Source organism: Saccopteryx bilineata, chromosome 1 (genome assembly GCF_036850765.1).
Source record: "Saccopteryx bilineata isolate mSacBil1 chromosome 1, mSacBil1_pri_phased_curated, whole genome shotgun sequence".
In the NCBI taxonomy this organism is placed as follows: Eukaryota; Metazoa; Chordata; class Mammalia; order Chiroptera; family Emballonuridae; genus Saccopteryx; species Saccopteryx bilineata.
In genome coordinates this window covers 147416388-147440131 of record NC_089490.1, presented here as the reverse complement: position 1 = coordinate 147440131, position 23744 = coordinate 147416388, and the positions used below count along the sequence as shown (strand labels likewise).

Genomic DNA, 23744 nt, shown 5'->3' with positions numbered 1-23744 from the left:
AATCAATATACAAAAAAAATTGCAATTCTATGTATTAGCCTAAAAAATCAAAAAAGAAAATAAATACTTGGCAATGAACACACAATAAAATATACAGATGTATCATAGAATTGTACACATAAAACCTATGTAATTTTATTAACCAATGTCACCACTATAAATTCAATAAAAATTTTTTAAAAGAAAATAAAAATATTTGAAAAGTAAAACGCAGCATACAATTAGTAATAAACTAGTAATAAATTAAATTCACAGCATATTAGTAATAAATTAAATTCATAGTAATAAATAAAAACACAGTATACACTTAGTAATAAATTAAAGGTATCCAATACCTATACAATTAAAGCTAGAAAACGCTGTTAAAAGAAATTATATGACCTAGAAAAATGGACAATTATATTGTGTTCAGCAATTGGAAGACTTCATAATATAAAAATATCAATTTCATTCAGGTTATTTTATAAAAATTAATGCAATTCCAAGCAGTCCCAGCTTTATTTATTTATTTATTTATTTATTTACAGAGACAGAGAGAGAGAGGGATAGACAGAAACGGAAAGATGAGAAGCATCAATCATTAGTTTTTTGTAGTGCGTTGCAACACTGTAGTTGTTCATTGATTGCTTTCTTATATGTGCCTTGACCGTGGGCCTTCAGCAGACAGAGTAACCCCTTCCTCGAGCCAGCGACCTTGGACTCAAGCTGGTGAGCTTTTGCTCAAACCAGATGAGCTCGCGCTCAAGTTGGTGACCTCGGGGTCTTGAACCTGGGTCTTTCACATCCCAGTCCAATGCTCTATCCACTGTACCACCACCTGGTCAGGCCCAGCTTTATTTTTGAAACTAATAAGGAAATTCTATAATTAATACAGAAACAAATGGTGAATAGAGCAGGCACGTATAGACTCTACTCTGGTTTGTGGATGAGTGTTTCAATATTAAGCATTTCAGTGTCTTACATTCCTGTGGATAACAGTGCCAAGCCAGCCAATCAGATTCACTTGCAATAATCATATTGGAATTCTCCTAAAAGACCATCACTCTATTCTCCCTGAGAATTCAATCAGGAAAGAAAGCAGTGTGGATCTCCTAGGGACAACATGAAGAGAGACACCCTGCCAGGAATAGCTAATGCAAGATGAACAGCCAAGACATTGAGACAGAATTCATCCAGATAATATATTTTCAGTCTGAGGACCCAGCCATGCCTGAAGACAGTTACACCCAAGGACTTTCCAGTAATCAAACCAATAAATTCCTGTTATAACTAACAAATATGGAAACAGTGACAGAGAAACCAGAGACTGGAAAAAGTTCTCTGCAATATACATATGTATGAAACACACATTACATATATATATCATACATGTAATATATATCATACATGGCATATGGAACTATAGAAATGCACATACATAAAATAAAGAATAATAAAAGAAAACTCTTCAAATTATAATAAAAATAGGTAAAATGCTTAAAAAGGAAACCTCATAAAAGATACCCAATTGGCCAACAAGCACATTAAAAAGTATTCAACTCTGGTCGCATTCTCAATTGGTTAGTGTCATCCTGATATACCATAACTGTGTATTCAATCTTTGGTCAGAGTACATGCAAGAATCAACCAATGAACACATAAATAAGTGGAACATTAAGTCTATGCTTATCTCTTTCCCTCTCTCTCTTCTAAAATCAGTAAAAATATTTTAAAACATTTTTTAAGTATTGCAACATCATTACACATTATGCAAATACAAATTAAAACCAAAACAATATATTGCCACATTTTCGGAATGGCTAAAATCAGAGTGTGGGGGCCAAGTATCAGGACCAACTGTAAAGTACATACATTGCATGTAGGATTGTAGGTGCAATCAGCCTTTCTGAAATAGTGATATACCCACACCTGAAGCCTACCCTGATCCACTAACCATATTCCCACATACAGAGCATTTACCAAGAGAAATAAGTGTGTGTCTGCCAAAAAGACAACAGAAAGGCAGACATACATTAAGTAAACAAGCCAAACACATAACTGTACATGTTATATTTTAACATTTATATAAAGATCAGACCTCTGGCTGGGTATCTCAGTTGGTTAGAGCATTATCCTGATAAGACAAGGTTGTGAGTTTCATCTCCAGTCAGGGCACATACAAGACTCAACCAAGTAATGCATAAGTAGGACAAGTCAATTTCTATCTCTCTCCTTTCCTTTCTCTCTACAATCAACAAATAAAAATTAAATCAGGAAGAAGCAAACTAATAAATTATAATTAAAGTCAAAATTGTGCTTTACTTTTGTGGAACAATTACTGAGAAGGCAGATGAATAAACTTTCTGGAGCGATGGAAGTGTTCAGTTATCAGGGTGTAAACATTATGTGCAATTCCATCAAGCTGTACACTTGGGATTTGCACACTTCTGTACAGTAGTGTACAAATTCCTCAATAAAACAATAGAAAACGATGACAGGAAGTGCTATAGGTATTCAGTGTGGTTCCATGTAATGACTGAAATACATTCTGAGAAGGGCATCATTAGACAATTTTGTCACTGTGCAAACGTATTAGAATTCACAGGCAATAGGAATGTCTCAGCTCATTATAATCTTCCGGGACAACCATCATCCGTTGCTGATTTATGTGGTGTATGCAACACAAGATTGTACTTTTAGAGATGAGGAAAAATATAATAGAAGGAAAAAGTGTGGCTAAACATACCTGAAGCACAAACAAATAAAGCATTATCTTAGGTAAAAAAAAAAAAAATCTTCTGTTTGAAGATGTCAAATATAAATCTTTCTCCACTAAAATGGGATGACACCCTATCTGATGCTTACCTCACATATATCCAATTTTCCTCACTGTCCACAGCTCTTTTTATTTTGAGAGCACAGCGAACTTAGATGTATCTTCCCACTTGAGTAATGATATCATGGGACTGGACTGTGGAGATGACAAGAGTCCAGCTCCAAACTGGGGCCAAGTCAATATAATCAGTTGATGTATCGGGGGAGTGTAACATCTGCAGGATGACAATGCTAAAACTTGTCAAAGTCTAAGAGGCTGTGTATGGCCATAATGGAGAAATTTAAGAAAAGTTTACAGAACTGCTGCTTTCAAGGTAACTAATGTCAAGGATTTCATGTTCTGTTTGAGCCAGTACTGATGGTGAGGCCAATGATAAGGAAAATGAACTGGAAACTAGTCCACCAGGAACCTATGAATCTGTCTTTCAGTATCACAGCGTTACTAAACTCAAATAAGTGATTCCATCCTCTGCCTTCCAATTCACATACAAACTCTCTATTTTATACAACTTTAAACAGGAACTTTATAAGAAATTGGTCCTGGGAAATGGAGTCCCAGCCATGCCCAAATCAACACACAGAAGTAAACTGACTTTATTCTCGCTTTCTTATCACGAGGTCTTTTACTCTCAAAACACGAGGTGTTCCATTATCAGCCAGGAGCAGGGACAAAGAATGAAATACAAAGACATCAGATCAGACACTTCCTGAAGACCTATACACTTAACAATTTCTGCTGAAATTACTTATTAGACAGGTAAAGTTTTGAATATTAAAAACTCATAACTTAAAAAACAAAAAAAGGGGTGAAGAATATTGAGTATGCAATTTCCAGTATCGGCCATACTAGGTAAAAAAAAAATAAAAATGACCAATTACAAAAGCAAAATACAAGAGATTATAAATACTCAAGTGTCCATACAATGATCACTGCACATTTAGCAATGAGTAATCAGAAACAAACAAAAATAAAAGGACCACCCGTACCTAGATATGAAGAAACACACTCCCTTACTTAGTGATGGAAATAACATTTACATATGAATCCAAATAAAAGCACCTCAGAATAAAATAGAGTGGAAAAGTATTAGAGGAATATTTATCACCTTAATTATTCATATCAGAAAATACAAACCAGAAACCATTGAACTAACTTTCCACTTTAAACGTGAAACACTGATATTTGCTTCTGGAGCAAATTTTCTTATATACTTATTTCTTAGAATTTTTTTTTTTCCTTTTGTATGTGATAGAGACAGAGGGACAGAGAGGAACAGACAGACAAAACGGGAGAGATGAGAAGCATCAAATCTTTGTTGTGGAACCTTAGTTGTTCACTAATTTTTTTCTCATATGTGCCTTGACTGGGGGGGCTATAGCAGACTGAGTGACCCCTTGCTAAAGCCAGAAAACTAGGGCTCAAGCTGGTGAGCCTTGCTCAAACCATATGAACCTGTGCTCAAGCCGGCAACCTCAGGGTATCGACCCTGAGTCTTCTGAATCCCAGTCTGACACTCTTATCTACTGCACCACCGCCTGGTCAAGCTCTTAGGAATTTTGACTTGTAATAAGCAATATTTTTAAAGATGTTACCACATGGTTTATGTACAAGAGGTTTCTCTCCATTGTGAGTTCTCAAGTCTTCAAAAAAATGAAGGACCGGCCCTGGCCGGTTGGCTCAGTGGTAGAGCATCAGCCTGGCCTGCAGGAGTCCCAGGTTTGATTCCCAGCCAGGGCACACAGGAGAAGCTCCCATCTGCTTCTCCACCCCTCCCCTTCTCCTTCCTCTCTGTCTCTCTCTTCCCCTCCTGCAGCCAAGGCTCCATTGGAGCAAAGTTGGCCCGGGCGCTGAGGATGGCTCTGTAGCCTCTGCCTCAGGCACTAGGACGGCTCTGGGTGCAGCAGAGCGATGCCCCAGAGGGGCAGAGCATCGCCCCCTGGTGGGCATGCCAGGTGGATCCCGGTCGGGCGCATGCGGGAGTCTGTCTGACCGCCTCCCTGTTTCCAGCTTCGGAAAAATGCAAAAAAAAAAAAAAAAAAAATGAGGGACCATTAACTACTTAGTTAAAGTCATAGAATGTCTCCACTGTGTGAGAGCTCACATGTTGCCTAAGATTTAAAAAGATCTGCAAATGTTTCCATAGTCCTTACATTTGTATGTTTTCTCTAGGGTTAATTTTCACGTTAGAAAGTAGACAAGACAAAGGCTTTCCCACACACTTATAGGGCTTCTCCCCAGTGTGCAACCTCATGTGAATCATAAGAACTGAAGAACAGAAAAAAGGCTTGCCCTCATTTCTTACATTCATGAGGTTTCTCCCCAGTGTGAGTCCGTCCATGCACTGTAAGGTGGGAGAAACTAATAAAGGCTTTCCCACATTCCTTGCATTTATAGGGTTTCTCCCCAGTGTGAGTCCGTCCATGCACTGTAAGGTGGGAGGAACTAATAAAGGCTTTCCCACATTCCTTGCATTTATAGGGTTTCTCCCCAGTATGAGTCCGTTCATGCACTGTAAGGTGGGAGGACCGAATAAAGGCTTTCCCACATTCCTTGCATTTATAGGGTTTCTCCCCAGTGTGGATTTTTATGTGTCTTCGAAAGGATGAGAGACAACTGAAGGCTTTCCCACACTGTAGACAGTCGAAAGGTTTTTCTCCAGTGTGAGTCCGTCCATGCACTGTAAGAATGGAGGAACTAATAAAGGCTTTCCCACACTCCTTACACTCATAGGGTTTCTCCCCCGTGTGTGTCCTCATATGAGTCCTAAGAGATGATGCACAAATAAAGGCATTCCCACAATTCTTACATTCATGAGGTTTCTCCCCAGTGTGAGTCCGTCCATGCACTGTAAGGCTAGAGGAACTAGTAAAGGCTTTCCCACATTCCTTGCATTTATAGGGTTTCTCTCCAGTGTGGTTTCTTATGTGTCTTCGAAAGGATGGGACAGAACTGAAGGCTTTTCCACACTGTAGACAGTCAAAAGGCTTCTCTCCAGTGTGCATTCGGGCGATGTGTACACTCAGGGCTGAAGAGAGACTAAAGGCCTTCCCACACTCCTTACATGCATAGGGTTTCTCCCCAGTATGAGTCCGCCCATGCACTATAAGGTGGGAGGTACGAGTAAAGGCTTTCCCACATTTCTTGCATTTATAAGGATTCTCTTCACTGTGCAGTCTCAAGTGTGCAGTGAGAGATGAGCGATGACTAAAGGCCTTCCCACACTCCTTACACTCGTATTTTGTCTTGGCAGTATGATATCTCACATGTGCTCTGAAGGATGAGGGACAGCTAAAGGCTGTTCCACACTCCTTACATTCATAGGGCTTCTCTCTACTTTGATTTTTCACATGTGTTTTAAGGGAACTGAGGAGGGAGAAGGCTTTCCCAAATTCCAGGCATTCATAAGGATTCTCTCCAGTGTGCTTTCTCCTATGCATACTTAAAGAGGAGGGACAATTGTAGGCCTTCCCACATTCCTTACATTTGTAAGGTTTATCTCCACTGTGAATTTTTTTATGTTTGGATAGTGAGGAGGAGCAACTAAAGGTCTTCCCACATTCCTTGCATTCATAAGGCTTCTCTCCACTGTGAATTCTCTTGTGCTCTGTGAGGGATGAAGAACAGCTGAAAGTTTTGCCACACTGCTCACATTCACAGTTTGTCTGTCCAGAGTGAAGCTTCATATGTGCCCTGAAGAATGAAGAACAGCCGAAGGCTCTGGTACACTGCTGACATTCGTAGGGTTTGTCTTCCACAGGGGTTTTCATGTGCTTCCTGAAACAGGCAAGGAAATGGAAAGCCTTCCCACATTCCCTGCACTGGTAGGGTTTGCTTCCTGTGTGCAAACTGATGTGGGTCTTCAGGGAAACATGATCTGTGAAGACCTTTTTACATTCACGGCATTCATAGGATTGTACCTCAGCAGTTCTCTGGAGTACGTTAAGATTTGAAATTTGGTCAAAGGTTTTTCCACACTTATTTTCTTGGTTATATTCATAGATGTTCTCCACCACGTGACTTTTTAAAAAAATAAAAGGCACAATATTAGTAATAAATACATTTTTAATATTTTCAGTAACTGTCTATGTTTTTCAACCTAAGGCAGTGGTTCTCAAAGTGCACCAGGGTGCATTGCTGCGCCCTAAATTTCCCGGTGCATCCTATGGTATTCCAGAGAAATATGTGCCTTTGGGGAACCAAAAAACCAACAGTGTTTTTGGAGTTTAGATTTTTGGGGGACAGAGGTGTGGGGAATTGGCTGTAGCTGAAAGGCTGTCCAAACCCCACCTTACTAGCCTGATTAGGTTGCAAAAGCCTGTTAAGCTGTGGTGCTGGATTGCTTACACTACCCACCATATTTTCCGGAAAGACTGGAGGCAAGTTTCTTCTATCCTTTGTTTGGTGATATGTATGTTGGGGGTTTTCTTCACTCAACACAATTAAGAGTAAAAAAAAAAAATTCTTCAATATATTGATGAGAAAATGAGAGTTTGTCTTTTAAAAATATGCCCAAACATTGAAAAAATTGCTCGGACACATCAGGCTGAAGTTTCTGATAAACACAAGATTGAAAAAACTTAACATATTCATGCCGGGACTTGCCAAATTTACTAAATCTTACTAAGAATGTATCTATATATATAGATAGATAACATTTTTGTCATTTTTTTAACCCCTCTTTTTTACGAATTCTAAAAGGTATAACTCAAAAACTGTAACTTAAAAATGTTTTTCATTGTCAGAATAAATATAATTTTATCGTATTTATTTTAATTACCATAAAAGCACTTTTGGACTTTATATTCTTTTCTTTAACATTTGACTTAATTATTATAACATATTTCTCAGAAATCTGAATATAGTGTGCCTATAATTATTTGTAGAATTTTAAATGCACCTTGACTTCAAAAAGTTTGAGAATCACTGCCCTATGGGTTTATAAGCTGAAAATTCTCACAGAAGGTTCTATAATACCACTATTTATCAAGTTTTGTTGTTGTTTTTTTCATTTAAATTTCTTTTACAAGTGAAAGGAGGGGAAACAGACAGACTCCTGCCTACACCCTGACCAGGACTAACCCAGTGAAAGCCATCTGGGGCTATACTCACAATCGATAGGAATATATTATAAAAATATGCAGAGTTAGAATGATAATTAGAGTCAGCAACGTGACCTAAGGTGAAAGCCCTTAGTGGATGAGAGTCTAGTGCCTCTCTGACCCATACTGAAAACATTTCATGCTGGAGACAGCAAAACAGCAGGATTCAGTAATAGAAAATATTTAGGCTTTCAGAACAGAGGACATAAGTCAGCATGTTCCTTGTCCTTTACTTCACCCCCTGGAAACTTTTGCTGTCTCCTTGAGTTATTTGTACTGGCTAATAAATATCTGAGTAAGGCTGGGGACGGGGCTTTAGCTCTTCAGTCTGCTGACCAGGGCTGTTGCCTCCCCTCAGCCCCTTGGAGCATTTCATCTGGTCTCAGTAGTTTTTGTCTCTAGGACATGTGGGGCCCTGTGTGAGGAATGGGAACCGAACGACAGGTTTGCTACTCTGAGTAGTTCATTGTCATCACGACAAGTGGTTTCCCATCTGAGGAACCAGAAGAAATGGCTTCCCAAAGTCTGGAAAGGAAAAGGATGTGTGCTCATCCCATTTGATAAAGAACACAAGCGGCAGTGGAATAGCCATTGAATGCATGTGGTGAGGTCACTTTTAGGGATCAGACCAGGAGATTTCTCTTTCCCTTCTTCTCTCCTTCCTCATGGGGAATTCCCTTTCTTCAGGGCAGTGGAGTCTCAAGTTACAGCTACAGGGACTCTTTTCAAATGCAGTGTCGGACTGCCCTCTTGCTCACAATTCGACAGCACAGCCCTCGCTATCCAAAGGAGAGAAGTTCAGACTTAGAAGATTAGAAAAAGACTTTTACCAAGGGGATGGTTGAAGCAACATGGATGAAATATGAAATAACCCCTTAGAATTGGAAAGGGCTTGTAAAAACTGTTCTTACCACCTAGTCCAAACCTCAGACCAGCCGCTCCCCTTAGATACTTCATCAACCCTAATCAGCAGGAAGGAGCTACAGAAGAAGAGACCTTCACCCATTTTCCTTAAACAAAAAGCTGGAATGTTAGCTTTGGGCCCCCGGCTCCTTTAAATTCAGAACCCCTTTAAAGTCTCAAATTCCCCTCAACCTCCCCTTAAACATCTCCCCCCACCCTGGGAAGATTCTGGGAAGAGTCCTTAGGACAGGGGTCCCCAAACTTTTTACACAGGGGGCCAGTTCACTGTCCCTCAGACTGTTGGAGGGCCGGACTATAAAAAAAAACTATGAACAAATCCCTATGCACACTGCACATATCTTATTTTAAAGTAAAAAAACAAAATGGGAACAAATGCAATATTTAAAATAAAGAACAAGTAAATTTAAATCAACAAACTGACCAGTATTTCAATGGGAACTATGCTCCTCTCACTGACCACCAATGAAAGAAGTGCTCTTTCTGGAAGTGCAGCGAGGGCCGGATAAATGGCCTCAGGGGGCCGCATACAGCCCGCCAGCCGTAGTTTGGGGACCCCTGCCTTAGGACAATGCCTTCAGGAGAGACCTCGGTTGGCAAAGGGCGATAGTCTGTGACCAAGGCTACAAACCTGTTACAACTGTGGAAAAGAAAGATTTTTAGAAAGATTATAGGCAGAGCCTAATAGCAACTATGTAACGGGCTTTTGAGTGTTCCCAAGATACTAATTAAAACTCAATCTAAAAATTCCTTTAAAAGTTCCATCAAAGCAGATTTTAAGAAGCCAATTTCATTAATTACTATTCTTGTTCTGTTTATGCAAATTACCAAGCCAAGTTAAAACTGGGGTTAATAACTAGAATAATCTTAATCTAGCTATTAAAAAAAATGACTATGGGCCCTGGCCGGTTGGCTCAGCGGTAGAGCGTTGGCCTGGCGTGCGGGGGACGCGGGTTCAATTCCCAGCCAGGGCACATAGGAGAAGCGCCCATTTGCTTCTCCACCCCCCCTCCAAAAAAAAAAAAAAAAATGACTATGGCCTGACCAGGCAGTGGTGCAGTGGATAGATCGTCAGACTGAGATGCGGAGGACCCAGGTTTGAGACCCCAAGGTTGCCAGCTTGAGCGCAGGCTCATCTGGTTTGAGCAAAGCTCACCAGCTTGGACCCAAGGTTGCTGGCTCGAGCAAGGGGTTACTTGGTCTGCTGAAGGCCCACGGTCAAGGCATGTATGAGAAAGAAATCAATGAACAACTAAAGTGTCGCAATGCACAATGAAAAACTAATGATTGATGCTTTTCATCTCTCCATTCCTGTCTGTCTATTCCTGTCTGTCCCTCTCTCTGACTATCTCTCTGTCTCTGAAAAAAAAAACAAAAAAACCAAAGATGACTATGGGTAATTTTAGGGAAAAAAGAAACCCAGTCATTTAAATGTCTTAAAGAATTCTTCTGGAGACCTGAAAATTATTGTAATCCTGAGAATAGAAAAATGATTAACACTATTATAAAATATAAAGGCATTTCAAACTTCTTTAACCAGGTGGTCTAGAAATATATTTGATATCACTACTACTTTAATTTAATGTGTTTAAGTACTTAACAAAAAGTGTTCGTTTTGCCTAGGTTTACAAAAGGTTCCTGTTATCTGTTATATCTTTTAAAAATATGTTTGTTTGCCAATAAAAGTACCAGTTTCTAAGTGTCTTAAAATATGTTCATAAAAGTATCAATCAAAAAATTTTAATTACTAATTTAGTCATCCTTGAAATTAAGGTTTTTAGAAATTGAGAATTCTGATTAATTAGAAAGAATTGTAATGGTTTTAATCATAAAAAGTATAAGGTGTAGAGATATTTTTGAAAAGAAAAGGAAGAAAGTAAGTTCTGAAAGCTAGTTATTTCTGAATAGATAAGAAAGTTTATAAAAGTTACAGAAGGTATGTGTAAGTTGCAGAAGGTTTGTGTGGGTTGTACAAGGTTTGTGGAAAGTAAAGAACCAAAAAGAGAAGGAAGCAAAAAAATAGACAAAGGAGAGAAGAGGAAGGAAGGATTTTAAAACAAAGACTGTCCTGAAAAAAAAATAAAAAGGAACATTAGAACATTCTTAGGGGCTTCACGAGTTTGAGAAATTCACTGAAACTTAACAGGTATTGCAGAAAAAGCTAATGGCCTTCTTAAGTCCCAACTACAGAAACAAAAAAGAGGGAGTCAGAAGGAGAGACTCACCCCACAAAAAAAATTGTATAAGGATCTTTTTACTCTTAATTTTTAAAACATTTCCTTATCTGGACATACTGCAGCTGAAATGCATTTTATACCAAGCAAGCAACAGCCTAAGCCTCTCGTGTTGTACTGGGACATATTAGCTGGCCCTAAGTGGCAGAATCTAGTCAGGCTGCTAACCTGGGGGTAAAGATATCTTGTAATTTTGTCATCAATAGGTCCTCTTTGGATACCAGTGAGAAATGTGAAGCCTCATCATGAATTATCATCCACCCCTATAAAGCAACCCAGTTCCAGAGATTCAGAAGCTAATAGTGAACTCACCTCCGGAAATGAACTCCAAAAGAGGACACCTAACATGCTACCAAGTACTCAGGGCATGCCTGATATCACCTGGGACACTTTGAAACATGTAACGAGGCATGCTAAAGAACTTTTGCAAAATATAGACACAGCTGTGACCCCTAAAAATCTGTTTCTCTCTATGCTTGCTCTTCACCTCCCACTGCAACCACCCAATCATCTTTCTCTATGTTAATCTTTACTAAAACAAAAAAGGGTGATATGTACCAATATGCTATGAAAATACACAGTTAAAATTACAATTAGAGACAGTGAGGTGCCGGAGGGTAAAAGCTCTGAGTGGACGAGAGTCCAGGGACCTTTCTGACCAAGTACTAGAAACAGTGTGTGCTGAAAAAAGTGAAGCAGCAGGATAAGATTCAGTAACAGAAAATGTTTAGGCTCTCAGAACAGAGATTAGAAGTCAGCACATACCTTGTCCTTTACCTCATTCCCTGAAAACTTCTGCTGTCTGTTTCCTTGAATTATTTGTACTGTCTAATAAATATCTGAATAAGGCTGGGGACCGGGCCTCAGTCCTTTGGTCTGCTGACTGGAGTTGCTGTCTCTCCTTGCCCCACCCCCCCCCTTCTTCAGAGCATGTCATCTGGTCTCTGAGTAGTTCACTGTGGCTGCAATAGCAACCAAACTATTTTTAATGCTTGATACATGGCTCTGCTGAGCCAACTTCAGGGCCTGGGGCTGATGTGCTAGAAGCAATCAAGCCATGGCTGGAGGAGGCAAGAGGCAGAGAGAGAGAGAGAGAGAAAGAGAAAAGGAAAGGAGGGAGTGGAGAAGCAGGTAGTTGTTTCTCTTGTGTGCCTTGACCGAGAATCAACCCTGGGATATCCATATGCCTGGCCAATGCTCTATCACTGAGCCAATGGGCCAAGACTGTTTTTATTTTTCTTTTTTTTTTCTTTCTTTTTTTTATTTTTCTGAAGTTGGAAACAGGGAGGCAGTCAGACAGACTCCCGCATGCACCTGACCGGGATCCACCCGGCATGCCCACCAGAGGGCGATGCTCTGCCCATCTGGGGCGTCACTCTGCCGCAATCAGAGCCATTCTAGCGCCTGAGGCAGAGGCCACAGAGCCATCCTCAGTGCCCGGGGCCAATTTTGCTCCAATGGAGCCTTGGCTGTGGGAGGGGAAGAAAGAGACAGAGAGGAAGGAGAGGGGGAGGGGAGGAGAAGCAGATGGGCACTTCTCCTGTGTGCCCTGGCCAGGAATTGAACCCGGGACTCCCGCACACCAGGCTAACGCTCTGCCACTGAGCTAACCGGCCAGGGCCGACTGTTTTTATTTTTTTTTGTTGAAATTAATTCAATGAGATGACATTGATCAGTAAAAGTACATAAATTTCACTGAACATCTCTATAGCATTTGAACTGTTAATTGCATTACGTATCACTGAGGTTCTGACTTAGGGGAATTTTCTCATGATAGCTTACAACAGAAGTATATCAAACATTGAAAATCACAGTCTCATTTGTATAAGAAAATCTTGTAAAACTTCTTTATGAAATTACATAACTTCCTGTGTGATGAACTTGAGACTCCTATCTGATGGGACAGTAAAAAATTTAATATACCGAAATTTTTTAAATATGCTAGTTATTTTGAAAAGTTATTGAAGTCTAGAGGAAAAGGGAAAATCATTTATGTTTGTGTTTTTCATGTAAAAATCAATTTGGGGTATATGATAACGCACATACTGAAAAAACTAACACACCAACGAGTTATGTAAAACATGCTCTATTAATTTTGAGTACTCTTTTAGAGACATTTTTTTTTTCTGTCCTGAAATGGGTTATCTATTTTCTTAAAAATAGAATATTATAAATGTGCTATTTTGCCTGACCAGGTGGTGGCGCAGTGGATGGAGCATTGGACTGGGATGCAGAGGACCCGGGTTCGAGACCCCGAGGTCACCAGCTTGAGCGTGAGCTCACCTAGTTTGAGCAAGGAGCTCACCAGCTTGAACCCAAGGTCACTGGGTCCAGCAAGGGGTTGCTCGGTCTGCTGAAGGCCTGCGGTCAGGGCACATATGAGAAAGCAATCAATGAACAATTAAGGTGTTGCAACGCGCAATGAAAAACTGATGATTGATGCTTCTCATCTCTCTCTGTTCCTGTCTCTCTGTCCCTGTCTATCCCTCTCTCTGACTCATTCTCTGTCTCTGTAAATAAATAAATAAATAAATGTGCTATTTTGAGATAACTTGAATGATATTTCTGCAAAAAATAGATCATAATTAATGATATGTTTGTAATGGTGATTGTTAGATTTTTATGAGAAATTAATAACTATAAATACTATAGCTTAAACACTTACTTTAAAATTTTGGACCTCAGAAACTGTGGCTGTCTAATAGAATCCTGTAAAAATTTTCTGCATTTTTAGTAAATGTAGTATACTTATTGTACAGCTCTCGATAATCTTTTAAAGTTTACAAAATTATATTTATCAAATAAAATTTTTCCTATATAATAAAAAAAAATTACATAACTTCTTTTGACAAGTTTTATATATGTGTTCTTTAAATTTCATGACATTTTTAGATACTATTATGAGGCACTAGTTTCTTTTTTATGAATGCAACTCACCTTAAATGTCTCTCATGGTATTCCCACTTTTTGTATAAAACAGATGACTCTGCATCATTCCTCTTCAATCTTACTATTTCCTGATCATTGGATACTGTTTCTTCATAAATATCTTGAGAAATGACTGATTCATTAGTCTTAAGTTGAGTGTCAAAATCTGAAATGAAAGGTAAAGGCACCTTTGAACAAAGGGCTTTGGGAAGTGTGGCTATTTCAAGACTCTGCTATCAACCACAGGATCAAATGATAAGAAACTGAATGAGAAATATTCCATGAAGATTATGATGGACAGTAGTACAAACAGGGTATTATTGGGAGAACAAAATAAACAGGAACAGCGTAAAATGTACATGACCAAATACCAACTTACAAAAAGGAAACAAGGAAAGTCTTTTCAAAAACAAGGAAGACTGTTAATAAACAGTAAATAGTGATCAATGGTGTATGGGGAAAATCATATCTCAGACAAAACAGCTGTTTTTGGCTTTCACTTGATTTTTCCAAATGAATACCCCCAACCTAGACAGTTTCTCCCAAGAACTCTTGCCTTCCTGGCGCTCACCCTGGACAGGCCCTCTCTTTGTCATCTCCAGGTCCTCCTCCTGCTTCCCCTGGAAGGTCAGCCAGGGTGTATGCAGTGCATACCCTGTTAAAGCAGAGAGGCATGTCACATGCAGGAAAACGATGAGGAACCACAGACATTTCCAGGAGACAAGGCTGACACTTTGGTCTTCTGATTCTGCAAACTTAGCACCAAGTGTGACTTTAATTGCAACAAAATGTTTAACAAAAATATGTTTATGGAAGAGAAGTAGCAACAAAACCTCTGTTGTCTAAAACTGATCTGAACCCTGGCTGGATACCTCAGTTGGTTAGACCATAGTCCCAAAGCACAGAGGTGGCAAGTTCAATGCCTGGTCATGGCACATATAGGAATAGATCGATGTTCCTGCCTCTTTCTTTCTCTCTCTATTCCACTCTCGCTAAAGTCAATAAGTAAAAATTAAAAACTGATCTGTCATTCATGTCTAATGCTCAGTATTACTAGACTGGTCTAATGCTTACAGCCAGGACATTTACTACTCCTGCTGAACATGAGTAATCTCACAGAATACCAATCTTACACAAGGTTACTCTGAGATCATTTTACAATGCTATAAAGAAGCTATCAAGCAATAAAAAGACATGAAAGTACTTTAAATGTATGTCGCTAAGTGAATGAAGCCAATGTGAAAGGACTACAGACTGTATGACTCTAACTACATGACTTTGTCAAAAATAGAATACTATGGACAAAGTAAAAAGAGTAATAGTTGCCAGGGGATAGAAGAGAAGGAGGAATGAATCGCCAAAGAGGACTTTTAGGACAGTGAAACTATCTGCATGATATTACAGCAGTGGGTGTATGTCATCGCACATTTGTTCAAACAACAAAGGTACAACACCAAGAGTGAAGCCTAATGGAAGCTATGGACTCTAGGTGATGATCATGTGTCAGTGTAGGCTCATCAACTGTGACAAATGCAGGACTCTGGTGGTGTGTGCTGACAGTGGGGAGGCTGTGCATGGGGCGGTAAGGGGTATATATGGTAAATCTCTGTATCTTCCATTCAGTTTTGCTGTAAACCTAGAACTGCTCTAAAAATAAACAAACATATTTGTTAAAAGTTTTATGTCTACCTAGAATCTCAGAATGTTGCTTTATTTGGAAATAGGGTCATTGCTGATGTAATCAAGTTAAGAAGAAGTTACACTAGATTAGGGTGGGCCCTAAATCCAATGACTACTGTCCTACAAAGAGGGAGAGACTTAGAGACAGAAGTCTGCATGAAGATGGAGGCAGATTTAAAGAAATGTATCGCCTGACCAGGCAGTGGCGCAGTGGATAGAGCATCAGACTGGGATACAGAGGACCCAGGTTCGAGACCCTGAGATTGCCAGCTTGAGCACAGGCTCGTCTGGTTTGAGCAAGGCTCACCAGCTTGAGCCCAGTGTCACTGGCTCGAGCAAGAGGTCACTTGCTCTGATGTAGCCTCCCTCCCCCCCGGTCAGGGCACATATGAGAAAGCAATCAATGAACTACTAAGGAACCGCAACGAAGGAATTGATGTTTCTCATCTCTCTCCCATCCTTTCTGTCTGTCCCTATCTGTCTCTCTAATTGACTCTCTCTCTGTCACACACACACACACACACACAAAAGAAATGTATCTGCAAGTCAAGAATACCAAGACTGTGCTCGCTTCGGCAGCACGTATACTAAAATTGGAACGATACAGAGAAGATAAGCATGGCCCCTGCGCAAGGATGACATGCAAATTCATGAAGCGTTCCATATTTTTAAACAAAACTCAGTGGATCCTTTTATTTATAAAATAAAGAAAAAAAATTCCAAGACTGCTGGCCACCACCAGAGCTAGGAAGAGACAGGCAGGATTTTTTCCATAGACCTTCAGGAGCATGGCCCTGCTACCACCTTGGTTTCAGACTTCAAAAAGTTTCTTTTGGCCTGACCAGGCGGTGGTGCAGTGGATAGAGCGTTGGACTGGAATGAGAGGACTCAGGTTCAAGATGCCGAGGTCGCCAGCTTGAGCGCTGGCTCATCTGGTTTGAGCAAAAAGCTCACCAGCTTGGACCCAAGGTCTCTGGCTCTAGCAAGGGGTTACTCGGTCTGCTGAAGGCCCATGGTCAGGGCACATATGAAAAAGCAATCAATGAACAACTAAGGTCTTGCAACAAAAAACTGATGATTGATGCTTCTCATCTCTCTCTCTGTTCCTGTCTGTCCCTGTCTATCCCTCTATCTGACTGTCTCTGGAAAAAAAAAGTTTCTTTTGTATTTGGTCACCCAGTTTGCAGTACTTTGTTACAAAAGGCCTCAGAAACTAATACAGCTTGATCCACAGACCCATCCTCAAATCACTCAACCAAAGTTCAAATCCTGTAAAATGTATCAAAACCCGCTGACTGTGACATTCTTGGCTTCCTGTGTCATGTGTTTTTCTCATTTGACTGAGTAATAAACCCAACTTCTTTAACTTTTATGTTTTCCTGGTGGTCCTTCGGTAAAGGGCATTGAAGTCAGAAAAATTCTCAAGAGGTCCCAAACCATAAGCCTCCCTGTGTCCCGCAGTGACCCCTGAAGTCTATGCCCACACTTTCAAACCTCAGTAAGCCTTGAGGCTTTCAATCACAGTAAAAAGGCAGTTCAACACAGATGTTTATTTTCATGGTCAAGCATCTACACTATACATTTCTTGGGGTTCCTGACTGTGTCCGTCATATTAACCAATATATTCTTATTCCTCAGCCCAAATCCTAAAATAAGGAATAAGGTCAATTTGTCAGATTTCTTTTCTAAACAACTGAACCTAGGAATGTTGCCTTTCTTACCTAGGGAGGCCAGGTTCTGGAAAGTCTCCAGCATCACATCTCTGTAGAGGCTCCTCTGAGTGAGATCCAGCAAAGCCCACTCCTCCTGGCTGAAGTCCACAGCCACATCCTCAAAGACCACTGGGTCCTGAAACATCCCACACATTCTGTTCAGAATGGTACCAATCCCAAGTTCAGATGATACTGACAATACCGGGCCCAGTGAATCCATTTACAGGATATTTGAAGATTGTATGATCTCCTAACATCAACCCCGGAATCTGCCTTCAGATCTTTCTCTTTCCCCCTCACATGCTCCTGACTGATCAAGTCCTGTATCACAGACATCACAACACTTTTACAAAACACAATTTCTATCTCCACAATGTGGTGGTCAGCAATTCCAGTCTTATCATGATCCAGAACAGTCCAGAGCATATAGGAAAATTTAGAGAAAACTATATAAATGAAACACAACAGGTCCTCGAATGGCTTCTTTTTGTTACAATGTTAATGAGATGCTGTGGGAACTTTACTTTTATTTATATCAATTAGTCTACGTGGAAATTGGTTTCATTATCTGCTCTTCTTCTTCAAGATACAGAACCTATCAACAATGTTAAAGTAACAACTTAGTTGTACTTTCTTCCCTGACACCAACAATTCCTTGTTCCAGAAACCATTTCACCTTCTTCCTTCTCTCTCACTGCAGTGATTAGTGCAACATGAAATACTGGGTCAAACTGGGATGAGGTTTTAATGAATAAAAACACAGTGTGGAATGTACAAGAAGAAATTCACAATGAAATAAACACTTAAATATTAGACTTGAAACCCTATTATTCCAGAAGAAAACTGAGGCACTAAAACCTTGGGTATTTCTTATAGCAGTACTTTTTATCTATATTCTTAAGCAAGAAAACAATTTAAAAATGGGACCACATCAATGAAAAAGTTTTTCACAGCAAAGAAAACTATCAACAAAATGAAAAGTCAACTCACTGAATGGGAGAACATTTTTACCAATATTTTTGATAAGGGATTAATAAGCAAAAATTATAGAGAACTTATAAAACTCAACATAAAAAAATAGACATACATTCGAGTCCTAGCCAGGTGGCTCAGTGGATAAAGAGTCAATGTGGAAGTTCCAGATACCATGAGTTCGACCCTGAGACTAGGTGCATATGACAAGCAATAAATGAGTACACAACTAAATGGAAAAACTAAGTGACATACTTCCTACGTAGACTAACACAGAAACAGGTTGCCGATCCCTGCTCTAAACAATCAGATCAACAAATGGTTAAATGGGAATATTCTTGGGAAATTATTAGCTCTTACCAACCTGTGGCATGTTTTCCTGAAACTCGGCAGCGTTTTTTTCCTCACCCATGTTCCCTGCATGAAGAAAGACAGAATGTTGAGAAGTTACAGCTGAGGCAGGAGAGTCATGATCCTCTAGGTCTCCCCACAATTCGCACAATCATGAGCCTGGATGCTACAGCACACTATAAGGGACCACACCCCTCAAACACCGCCACCTCCCCTCCTCAACCTCCCCCCCAACCCCCTCCCTGCCCCCCCCCCCCGCACACAAACAATACCCTCACATGCAGATACAGGAGCCCAAGACATCGAGGCAAACACACATTGATCCTGTAAGAAGGTGGAGTAATCTTACCTCATCTAGAACTAGAAAACTATTATCTGGTTCTTGTTGAGGTTTTTTTTTTATTTTTTAAAGAGTCCCATTTTGCAAGTTAAGTTCACTGCAGTCTAAAAGTTTAGCTGACAGATTGCCCATGATATTGAGAAGCATAAAAAGTATCAGGCAATACCTTCAACCTTCACAGTATACTGAGAATACACAGAGTCTAAAACCCAAGAAAGCATTGACTTAAATACCACTTTTGGGTGCTTCATATACACTATTACTTACTTCTGCACCCCTTGGCAGGCTAACACACATTACTGCTCAGCCCCTGATCAATGGGCTCTCCCCATGGGCTGAGGGTCCTGGAAACCTGTTTTTTGAAAAAGTACATCAACTAACTAAATTCCACACATAGGAGGCAGAGAAGACTGCCACGCTGTAATTCTGCTGCAAAAGTTTACCTGTACAGAAGCAGCAACAGAAGAATACTTAAGTTGGTAATAGTATCAATAATATATATGCCTGACCTGTGGTGGCGCAGTGGATAAAGCATCAACCTGGAAATGCTGAGGTCACCGGTTCGAAACCCTGGGCTTGCCTGGTCAAGGCACATATGGGAGTTGATGCTTCCAGCTCCTCCCCCCTTCTGTCTCTCCTCTCTCTCTCTCTGTCCCTCTCTTTGTCTCTCCCTCTCCTCTCTATAATGAATAAATAATAAATAAATAAATAAATAAATAAAAAAATAATAATATATATAAATTTCAAATAATAAGAACACAACTGTTCCTTCCACTGCAGTGGATCAAGTATGGGTTTTTTTTGTTGTTGTTTTTTTTTTTTGTATTTTTCCAAAGCTGGAAACGGGGATAGTCAGACAGACTCCCGCATGCGCCCGACCAGGATCCACTCGGCACACCCACCAGGGGGCGATGCTCTGCCCCTCCGGGCCATGGCTCTGTTGGGACCAGAGCCATTCCAGCGCCTGGGGCAGAGACCAAGGAGCCATCCCCAGCACCCGGGCCATCTTTGCTCCAATGGAGCCTCGGCTGCGGGCGGGGAAGAGAGAGACAGAGAGGAAGGAGAGGGGGAGGGGTGGAGAAGCAGATGGGCGCTTCTCCTGTGTGCCCTGGCCGGGAATCGAACCCGGGACTTCTGCACGCCAGGCCGACGCTCTACCACTGAGCCAACCGGCCAGGGCCGCAAGTATGTATTTTAAAGCCAATAAAAACTGTGATATTCTTTACTATATTAATAACATGTTCCAGTTGAGAAACCATGATGTGAGAATGTGAAGAGATGCCCATACCTTTGCAAAGAAATTACTTATTTTTCATAGGAACTCTGCAAATCACATTATTATTAGTAATTAAGAATTCAGAAATCTTACAGTCAATTAACTACACACTCAATGTTACCCAATTAGAGAGCCACTCTGTCAGGTGTGTATGCAGGTCTATTTATCTTCAAAGCTGAAATGCCCAGTGAGTATATTTCTGAACATACACTTATAATTTCAAAGTTAGTGAGGACATTATTCCCTAACATTACCAGGATCTGGCCTAGAACTTTGTTGGACACATTATGCAGAATAGACAAATGAAGTATTCTATTCAAATGTTTTATCTTTGAATACCTTCTCTTGACTAAGACCTATGTCTAGGTAGCTTCCCTTAAGGCCCCTACCTCCTGCTCCTTCATTTCATATTCACTTAGGTAACATCTCCCTGATCCTACCACATGCAGTCACAGTATACAGCACTGAACAAAAAGAAGAACCGGCCCTGGCTGGTTGGCTCAGTGGTAGAGCGTCGGCCTGGCGTGCAGAAGTCCCGGGTTCGATTCCCGGCCAGGGCACACAGGAGAAGCGCCCATCTGCTTCTCCACCCCTACCCCTCTCCTTCCTCTCTGTCTCTCTCTTCCCCTCCCGCAGCGAGGCTCCATTGGAGCAGAGATGGCCCGGGCGCTGGGAAAGGCTCCTTGGCCGCTGCCCCAGGCGCTAGAGTGGCTCTGGTCTCGACAGAGTGACGCCCCGGGGGGGCAGAGCATCGCTCCCTGGTGGGCGTGCTGGGTGGATCCCAGTCGGGCGCATGCGGGAGTCTGTCTGACTGTCTCTACGTTTCCAGCTTCAGAAAAATACAAAAAAAAAACAGAAAACAGAAGAACCCTGAAACACATGGAATTTTTTTTTTTTCAGGAAGGGCAGTAATTAACAAACTGTCAGGTGTTGACAGATGTTATATTAAAATGAAGAACATTATAGGGATAAGGAGATGCACACATATTTCTCTTTAGTGAGTCAAAATGACTCATATGGCAGAACAGAAGCAGAAAATTAAAATAACTGTTTCTTATAACACTGGAAATCCATAGCTGGTGTGGTGTATATATATATTTATAAACTTAAAAATATCATCAAAACCCCAGAGAAGAAAAAAATACGTATCAATGAGCTAACCACTGAAGGCTGGGAAAAGAGCAGCATACAGGGTTAGAAAGAAAAGTGAAAACAAGGCCCAATTAATGACACTTTCAAAACAAATAAACAGAATCGGAAAAGCCAGCAATCCATCCTTTGAAAACTATTGAGGTCGAGAAACCCATAGCAATTTTCTTTAGCAACAGAGCCCTGACAAAAGGAGTTATGAATTAGTCATAATTACACATTACAAAAAGACTGCAACAATAAAAAAAATGATGGGTATATGGAAATGTACAAGTAATTAATTAATTTCAAGAGAGAAAGAGTACAACTTTCCAGCAATGATCTAAAATAAATACAACACTTGACTATATCTAGTCATTATAGAAAAAACTCAGCAATTTAAAACACACCCACAAAGGAAACAGAAGTTTCAAATTGTTTTATCGAGTGGCTCACCAAATAAGTAAAAATTTTAATATTCCATTATAGGGGTGGAAATACTGTTTTCTCAAGTATTTCCAAAAGCAGAAAATTGCAATTAACAAAAATCTCTTACACATTAGTGCAAATAATATAATATCAGTACAGTCAACAAATGAAGAATAAATATATTAATCACAAAAGACATTTATTTTGTCCTAAGAATAAAATGTGGTTAAAAATGGAATCATTAGGTCCTGGCCCGTTGGCTCAACTGGAGAGTGTTGGCTCCATGTGTTCACTTCGGTCAGCACACAGGAGAAACAACCACCTACTTCTCCATCCCTCCGGGCCTCCCCTCTTCTCTCCTGCAGCCATGCTCAGTGGTTAGAGCAAGATGGCCCCCCCAGTGCTGAGGATGGCTTCATGGCCTCGCCACAGGCACTGAACTAGGTCGGTTGTCCCATGGAGCTGTGGCCCCAGATGGGCAGAGCATCGCCCCTTACCGGTCTGGGATTATGCAGGAGTCTGTTGGTCTGCCTCCCTCTCTCTCACTTAATTAAAAAAAAAAAAAAAAAGTTATGAAAATGGAATCGATTTATATAATTCACCTTATTAACAGAAAAAAGTCACATGACTCATCCCCTTCGATACAAAGTACTGACTGATCCATATTAATATTCATTGGTGATAACATTTTAACCCGCCAGAACTAGAAGGGAGTACGTTTTACTAAAACAAAACAAAAAAAATATCTACAAACATAAAATAAACATCGTATTTAATAGTGAAATGGTAGAATAATTCCCTATGGGATAGGGAACAAGGCAAAGATATATCAACATGAAATGGATGGAGGTTCTGGCAAGTGCACTAAAGAAATACAAGGTACAAGATAAAAAAACAGCTAAAACTGGCAGATGATAATACTTTATGTGTGAAATTCAAAAAAGATCTACACACAAATGATTACAATGGATAGCTGCATTCGGCGACGACGGTTACAAATATTCTTAATAATCAGTTCACTTGTATGCATCTGGATATAAGGCAGCAAAAGGGTGCCCACAGGCAGGGTAACATAAAAATTAACTAATATCTCCTGCACCAGAAGGGAAAGGGGGGGACGGGTCGTAGTGGAGCCGAATGCCAGCCCCTTGCTCACCGAACACGCCGAAATCCGCAGATCGGCGCAGAGATCACACGGTGAGGCTCTCGTCCCCGGGATGGGAAAGGCAGGGATGCTTTTCCTTTCTAGAAAGAGAGCAAAGGACGCGTCTAGAGGCAAACTATATATAAACATAAAGGTTGTTCTCCACTTCACTTTGCTCTCACCCGACTGGACCCACCCTAGAGTGCCCGATTCAGGGAGTTGGGGACGAGCAACAGCCACGGGCGGAGCAGGCCGGGGTTCTCAGATAACGCCCGACGATCCGAGGCCCTGGGTCGGCGTCCCGGCGGCGGCCACCCTCTGATCACTGGCTTCCCCAAGGCCGAGCTCTCCACCTCCGCCACCGGACCTGAGGCAGGGCCGACCCAAGCCAGGAAGATTGCGGACCCAGGTGAAAAAAGGAGCTGAGAGGCATGTGACGGTGCCAGAAAAGCCGGCTCACAAGATGCGCACGCGCAAAAGCACCTTTTACTTCCGCTTTTGCGCCACGCCCAGCGAAAGGGGCGGGGCCTCGGGAGCTGGGAAATACAGTTAGGGGTACAAGGCTCAAAGGGACAGTAAAAGGGGCGACGGAGCCTGGAAGGGCTGGCTTTCTCCGGGGAGAAAAGTGGTCCAGTCCTGGGGCCGGGTCTGCACAGTTGAGATTGGATGGATGTGAGAGGGGACTAGAGCGGAGCTTTGATTGACTAGTCCTATG

General features: G+C 40.9%; 1 protein-coding gene and 1 non-coding gene across 2 annotated transcripts; one reads left to right on the top strand and one right to left on the bottom strand.

Moving 5' to 3' along the window:
* Positions 1 to 216: 216 nt before the first annotated feature.
* On the bottom strand, positions 217 to 23473 carry LOC136333276 (zinc finger protein 699-like). Its single transcript, XM_066272205.1, has 7 exons — positions 23226 to 23473; positions 23042 to 23130; positions 18726 to 18778; positions 17399 to 17525; positions 14569 to 14652; positions 14007 to 14163; positions 217 to 6832 (listed from the first exon to the last, which is right to left on the bottom strand). The coding sequence occupies exons 3-7, from the start codon at positions 18771 to 18773 to the stop codon at positions 5107 to 5109; spliced, it is 2142 nt and encodes a 713-aa protein (XP_066128302.1). The 5' UTR covers positions 18774 to 18778; positions 23042 to 23130; positions 23226 to 23473; the 3' UTR covers positions 217 to 5106.
* On the top strand, positions 16241 to 16347 carry LOC136321573 (U6 spliceosomal RNA). The gene has a single exon (XR_010728723.1). It is a non-coding gene; the product is annotated as a U6 spliceosomal RNA (small nuclear RNA).
* Positions 23474 to 23744: the final 271 nt, after the last annotated feature.

Bases quoted from the DNA above. Each gene is read 5' to 3' on its own strand.
- LOC136333276 (XM_066272205.1), bottom strand. From the start codon at position 18,773: ATGGGTGAGGAAAAAAACGCTGCCGAGTTTCAGGAAAACATGCCACAG. The intron at 17,526-18,725 runs GTTGGTAAGAGC...GGGATGTTTCAG, and splicing joins TTCAGGAAAACATGCCACAG to GACCCAGTGGTCTTTGAGGA. The intron at 6,833-14,006 runs GTGAGTTGCATT...TTTTTTAAAAAG, and splicing joins TACCATGAGAGACATTTAAG to TCACGTGGTGGAGAACATCT.